The 7,358-nt window shown below is 38.4% G+C and overlaps 1 protein-coding gene across 2 annotated transcripts; it reads left to right on the forward strand.

The window, feature by feature from the left end:
• The first annotated feature begins 847 nt into the window (after positions 1-847).
• Positions 848-6,858, forward strand: TLX3 (T cell leukemia homeobox 3). Of its 2 annotated transcripts, none has more exons than XM_044277795.1 (3): positions 848-1,324; positions 3,054-3,300; positions 5,881-6,858. In XM_044277795.1, the coding sequence occupies exons 1-3, from the start codon at positions 910-912 to the stop codon at positions 6,089-6,091; spliced, it is 873 nt and encodes a 290-aa protein (XP_044133730.1). In that variant the 5' UTR covers positions 848-909; the 3' UTR covers positions 6,092-6,858. The 2 variants fall into 2 exon arrangements, with proteins under 2 accessions (XP_044133730.1, XP_044133731.1); XM_044277796.1 differs by having other exon boundaries at positions 3,057-3,300.
• Positions 6,859-7,358: the final 500 nt, after the last annotated feature.

Consider the following 7,358-nt stretch of genomic DNA (forward strand, 5'->3'; position numbering starts at 1 on the left):
TATTTATCATCCATGGTTTTCCAATTTGTATACAAATAAAAAATGTTGGCTGTCCATGATTTTGGGATAAGTTGTTCAGAAAAAAAGAGAAATTCTGGTTGGCAGCGCTGAAACTGAAGTGTGAAGGAAGACATTAAACTGTCCATGGAAATTATAGGTAGCACATGTCAGGGGAAGCAGAATGTGAATGAGGTCTTAGAGGCAGGAGAACAAAAGCCCCAGAATTATCACTTTACCATTTATAAGAGCAGAGGCGTCAGGTGACAGATCCTCCTTAAAACCAGGGACAAAATCAAATATTGTAAAAGGAATTGCCTAAATATTTTAGGAATATACAATGTGGTGCAGGTGCAGCGGTAAGTGTGTGGAGGTAGGTAGGTGTGTGTAGAGAGACCTGCAGTATACATCAATAGATTTGGACTATCCCTGTGATCGGAGTGAATGCGATTCCTCCCCACATCGCCGAAAAGAATCGCAATCTGAAATAAACCACGGATCGAATTGTTTCTCATACTGAATTATGCTTCGATGAAATCGTTCCGGGAGAGTTTCTTTGACGCATTGTGTTATAGTAGACGCTATTGGAATAGCCGCCGCCTATTATCTTAGCTAATAAATTTGACCTATTGTTCGTTTGTTAAAATGATGTCACTTTAGAACAGTCCCTAAACTGCCATTTCCATGAATTAGCAGTGGAAGAACGGAAGCAGCCAATCAGCGGCCAGAGGCTCGTTCTGGTCCACCAATCAGCGCGTCAGGACTCGCATTACGAGCAGGAACTCGAGACTCAGTTCGAAGTGATAACACGGAGCCTATGAGGCGAGCGCAGCTTGGCAAAGTTTCAGTGTGCCAGCCAGACGGGCGTACATGGGTGTGCAGTGAAGAGGCAGGCAGCGCACTGTACTGAGGATGGAGCAGGCCGCCAGCACACAGACCCCGCAGCAGCACGAGCCCATCAGCTTTGGGATTGACCAAATCCTAAACAATTCTGACCAGGAGAACTCCTCGCAGTCCGCCTCCAGAGCCTCGGAGAACACCAGCTACCTGGGCAGCCCAGTCAGTCGCTCAAGTGCCCCTTATTCCTCCCTGCCAGCCTCTTTCCCTGGCATCGGAGCAGCATTTGAAGAATCAGGATCTTACAGCGTCAATCTAAGCCTGGCTCCAGCTGGAGTGATCAGGGTGCCAGCTCATAGACCTATCCCTGGTGCGATCCCACCTCCCATATCCAGCGCCATTCCAGCCATGCCAGCTGTGCCCGGCCTTGGCAGCCTTAACTTCCCCTGGATGGAAAGCAGCAGACGGTTCGTTAAAGAAAGATTTTCAGGTGAGGACCAATCACACAGGGAGGAAAGGGGGGTCTCGTTTGGTATTTGGTCCAAATTGGAAAGAACCTGCGGGCCTGGGGGTTCTTTACAGGACGAAAACGTCCCAAAGATGGAACCGTGAAAAGGTCCAGAGCTCAGGTCCAGGAGCAGACATGGAGCACGGCTGCCCCCACCACCACTATTATATGCCGGACATTGTATGAGGACTGACGGCGCTGGGTATCGGCCTGGCAGAGCGAATTTATGTGAAAGGTCTATCGATTTATCTATCTATTTTCTATTTATCTATCTATTATCTATCTCATATCTATCTATTTATCTAGCTATCTATTATCTATCTATAATCTATCTATGTATCTATCTATCTAGTTATCTATAATCTATCTCATATATATCTATTTATCTATAAATCATCTATCTAATATCTATCTATGAACCTATATTTCTATATAATATCGATCTATTACTACCTAGATAGCTATCAACTACTATCTATGTATCTAAGGCTATCTACCTACCTATTACTATCGATCAATTACTATCTATTTCTAGCTATCTATTACTATTTATCTGTTTCCCATATCTACTACTCTCTATCAATGTTTATCTACGACTACTATCTGTCCATCTATCTTTTTCATATCTATCTAATCTATCGATAATCGAATCTATAATCTAATCTATCTATCTATCGCTATCAACTTATACATTACTATCAATTACTATTTGTATCTACCTATAAACTATTTATCACTATCTATCTCTAGCTATCTATTACTATTTATCTATGTTTCTCATATCTACTACTCTCTATCAATGTTTATCTATAACTACTATCTGTCTATCTATCTCATATCTATGTAATATCTATTTCCTATCGATATATCTCATATCTATGTAATATCTATTTATCTCTCCTATCTACCGTCTATCATATCTATCTATCTATCTATCTATCTATCTATCTATCTATCTCATATCTAGCTAGAAATGAAAATACAGCAGCACATGGAACAGAGAATAGGGAGCACCATCTAGCAAGGCTACTGCGTCTATATCCCCCCATCTATCCAGCCACATATCTTCCTCATTAGCTAGCTATCTGAAATAAAATATTTTACTAATCATGCATCATTTCGAATAAAACAAAAGCTGTGATGTTAGTAAAATAATCAAACTGATATTAAATGCCATCTGTTTCCTTTATTTTTTAACAAATTCAAACTAATATTATCTATCTCTTTCATATCTAACATCTATCTTTCTATCTATCACAGTATTTTTCTATGTATCTATCTCTCATAGCTATCTATATATTTATGTATCTATCTCATATCTATCTATCTATCACAGTATTTTTCTATCTATTTATTGCATATATCTATCTCTAATTTATCTCTATCTCTATTTATCTTAATAATTTTGTGATAGTCAGTCGGCTATGTAAATACCATTTCATTTCATAAGGATCAAACTGGTACCAAGCCTATATCCCTTTCTTAAAAATGTTTAGCACCCAACCCAAACTGATCTGGCAACTAATTTCTGCCTTTCCGCTTCAGTTCCGGTTTCGACAGCATGCTGTACTTGGCGTTTTTGCTCTTGTGTGTTTGTATGGGGGCAGCTTTAAGTTAGTAGAGGTGACGGCAGCTCCTGTATTTTCCGTATCCTTGGTAATTCATGTAATCGGTCCCCGCTCTGGTCCCATAACTTTCTGTCCTGTCCCAGCAGCCGCCGCCGCTCTCACTCCCTTCACGGTGACTCGCAGGATCGGCCATCCGTACCAGAACCGGACACCTCCCAAACGCAAGAAACCGCGCACGTCTTTCTCCCGGGTGCAGATCTGCGAGCTGGAGAAGCGCTTTCACCGCCAGAAGTACCTGGCCTCCGCGGAGCGGGCTGCCCTGGCCAAGTCTCTGAAGATGACGGACGCCCAAGTGAAGACCTGGTTCCAGAACCGCAGGACTAAGTGGAGGTGAGCAGACAAGCGGTGCCATGAACTACAAGGCTAGGTCACACTGTCAAGTTTTCTGCTGCCGTTTTGGAAGCCAATAACAGGGGTGAATTTTTAAAAAGAGAAGTGATATATGTCCTTTATACTTTCTCCCCTTTTATGATCTGCTACTGATTTGGCTTCCAAAACTGCCTTAGGAAACCTGATGGTGTGACCATACCCTTATAGCAAGAGCCTGATGTTCCTGTCGGCACTGGATCCAAAACTCTACAATAAATACATGGAAAATGTCCGGGGTCTCATGTATTAATAGGGTTCTCTGTGCACCCACAGAGCACATTATCTACTGCTCTCTGTTATATAATTCCGGGGATTACTGTATTTCCATGATAATATTTGGCACAATGCATTGAAAAACAAGGAATGTTCTACCAGTCACCCAGAAATACAATGCCAGCTTCCACAGAAGGAACACTGGAGTGGGTACAATCTGTATGTTCAGGCTTAGCTCCCGGATTGCAGGATCTGAAGGAAAATAATGTTCATATATGAAATCTACTTTACTCCACACATAGGGGATACTAATTAGCACTGTGGGGTCCTGTCTGTGAAGGGCCAGGTTTGTATAGGTCTGATACGGATCAGTAGATATAACTGATTCCATAAATGATGCATCCATGCTAAACTGGTATGAGGTACAGGGGTCAATTCTGCCAGAAGTGTCCAGTCAGCCATTCACTACCAGGCAAGAGACCGCCTGGATTTACAGTGCTGTATACATAAATGTATTAGCAATGCATTAGTAATATAAAATAGTAGCCCACCAGTGTAAATAACAGGAGTGTACTGGGAAAAATAGAATGATGAAAACCAGTAGTGTAATATAGTAGTGTAATGGTGTAATACAACATTCTGTTGTACAGTTTCATAATGCAGTAGAATAACTAATAATGTAGTAATAGTAGTAGTATAATTATAATCCTTAACATAACATTGTAACCATAACCGGGAAAAATAGTAGAGTGATAATAACTAGTAATATAGCAGCATAATAAAGTAGTAAAAACGAAAAAGAAAGCAGCATAATATGTTAGCAGTATAACCACAGCCAGCCCTATAATTAAGTAATAGTAATGAAACTATAAGGTAGTAAGGTAGTATGATAATAACCATCAGTGCATAACAACATCCAGCGGAATAACAATAACCAGACAAATTACAGTAGAGGTAACAGTAGTATACCTTAATAATAACCAGACAAATTACAGTAGAGGTAACAGTAGTATACTTTAATAATAACCAGACAAATTACAGTAGAGGTAACAGTAGTATACCTTAATAATAACCCGACAAATTACAGTAGAGGTAACAGTAGTATACCTTAATAATAACCAGACAAATTACAGTAGAGGTAACAGTAGTATACTTTAATAATAACCAGACAAATTACAGTAGAGGTAACAGTAGTATACCTTAATAATAACCAGACAAATTACAGTAGAGGTAACAGTAGTATACCTTAATAATAACCAGACAAATTACAGTAGAGGTAACAGTAGTATACCTTAATAATAACCAGACAAATTACAGTAGAGGTAACAGTAGTATACCTTAATAATAACCAGAAGTATCATTTCAGCCACCAGAACCGCAGCATCAACAGTTGTTGTTTCATTACTAAATTAACCAGGAATCCTAATAATACTACAATCAAAAGCAGTAGCATAGCGTTATATAATAATGAGCCTAACATTTAATATACTATAGTAGTGTTAGCGTTTACAGTAATTTACAATATAATGGTAATAAAATAATAGATTAGTTTAATAATAAAACGGAGTTTTATATAATAGCAAATAATAGTTAAAAATAACGAATGATACATTTTAGTAGTACAATAATGATCAGTTATGTATCATAGTAGTGTAACTATATATTATTATTATTATTTTTAATCAGTAGTATTACATAGCTGTATAATATCATCCACTAGTATTACATAGCTGTATAATATTGTTCTTCTTAATATTATTATTAATACGAACCAGTAGAATTACATAGTTGTAAATGATTTAATATTATTAACTAGTAGTTTTACATAGCTGTATATTATTATTATTAATAAAAATAAATTATTAGAATTACATAGCTGTATATTTTTATTTTATTATTGTTTTTTTTAATATCCCGTTGTATTAAATAGTTGTATATTATTATTATTATTATTATTATTATTATTATTATATTATTATTATTATTATTAACCAGTAGTATCACATAGCTGTTCATTATTATTAATTAATATTATTATTTATTAACAAGAACCAGTAGTATTAAATAGCTGTAAATTGTCGATCGGCAGTATTAAACAATAATCTACAGGTTATTGAAGTAATATTTGTTTCTAATGATTCATATGCTTATTGTTATTACACTAATACCAACTAGTCCTGTTTTATTTAATACTGTTATACTGTTTCAATGTGTGTACTGATAAGTAGTATCTGGAGCTAGGTACTGTCAGCAGCCGAATGACGCCCATCATGTCATGTAACTGCCATGCAGGGCCAGGTTACTTCATGTGACTGTGCTTCCTTCCAGGAGACAGACCGCCGAGGAGAGGGAGGCGGAGAGGCAGCAGGCGAACAGGCTGATGCTCCAGCTGCAGCACGACGCCTTCCAGAAGTCGCTGAGTGACTCCATCCAGCCCGACCCCCTGTGTTTGCACAACTCTTCCTTATATGCACTTCAGAACCTGCAGCCCTGGGAGGAGGACGCCGGGAAGATGGCGCCGGTCACCTCCTTGGTGTGAGGACGCACGGACTAGGCTTTCTGGATTGCCCATGGACAGCGATCACCTCAGAGACTGATTGAGCCGGGCCAAGGAATGAGGAAGGGACAGCCTTGACGTTGTCCCGCAATGGCCACCCGTGGATCGCTGATGAGCTGAGGGAATTACAGTGTGTGTATATATATATACATGTATATATGTATACACACAGAAGGGAGCAGGTGCCACTATGCTGCCACCCAGCTTCGTATAGAAAACGTTATCATTTCTCATTGCATTCCTACCGTCCACGCAATTGAGATCGGGCAGCCATAGTGATGCAGTGGATAAAGAGGTTCTGCGGCGGATCACACCCGAAGAACCCAGGGGAGCCCCCTCCATTGCACAGGTACTGGAAGACGGTTCATGAATGGGACAGCCACAGACAACATGTAAATACTCTACACTATTTTTAATTTATTCATGCAGTATTATGACATTAAATATAAATTCTATATAAATATATTCTTAAATATTTCTGTTGCATTGGTTGTAAGTATTTGGCCGAAAGAAAAGGAATGCAAATAAAGATTCCTGGAGGTTCTGACCGCGCTGTCTACAGGTACAGGTTTTCTTTGTCACAAAAACTTTTTATAAATATATTTATTTTGATAGATTGTCAAGATAATCTGTCTAAAAAAAACTTCTGCTTAAGTTGCTAAATAAGATGTTTAATGTCTATAAAATATCTTCTGCAACCACATGTTATATGAAAGAACATTTAGCCACTTACTAAGTAAGCGCCTTAACTTCTCCAGGTTTACATGGGTTCTTTATACGATGACTGATGTCTGTAAATAAACACTTTCTTTTCATACAGAACATGAATGTCTGCATGTTACTATATGGGCATTCTTCATGTTACTATATGGGCAGTCTTCATGTTACTATATGGGCAGTCTTCATGTTACTATATAGGCAGTCTTCATGTTACTATATAGGCAGTCTTCATGTTACTATATGGGCACATGTTACTATATAGGCAGTCTTCATGTTACTATATGGGCACATGTTACTATATGGGCATTCTTCATGTTACTATATGGGCATTCTTCATGTTACTATATGGGCAGTCTTCATGTTACTATATAGGCAGTCTTTATGTTACTATATAGGCACATGTTACTTTATAGGCAGTCTTCATGTTACTATATGGGCATTCTTCATGTTACTATATGGGCAGTCTTCATGTTACTATATGGGCATTCTTCATGTTACTATATAGGCAGTCTTCATGTTACTATATAGG

This window comes from Bufo gargarizans, chromosome 2 (assembly GCF_014858855.1).
Source record: "Bufo gargarizans isolate SCDJY-AF-19 chromosome 2, ASM1485885v1, whole genome shotgun sequence".
Taxonomy (NCBI): Eukaryota; Metazoa; Chordata; class Amphibia; order Anura; family Bufonidae; genus Bufo; species Bufo gargarizans.

Excerpts from the sequence above, each read along its gene's own strand:
- TLX3 (XM_044277795.1), top strand. The coding sequence starts at position 910 with ATGGAGCAGGCCGCCAGCACACAGACCCCGCAGCAGCACGAGCCCATC. Across the intron at positions 1,325-3,053 it reads CGTTAAAGAAAGATTTTCAG|CAGCCGCCGCCGCTCTCACT; the intron begins GTGAGGACCAAT and ends GTCCTGTCCCAG. Across the intron at positions 3,301-5,880 it reads AACCGCAGGACTAAGTGGAG|GAGACAGACCGCCGAGGAGA; the intron begins GTGAGCAGACAA and ends GCTTCCTTCCAG.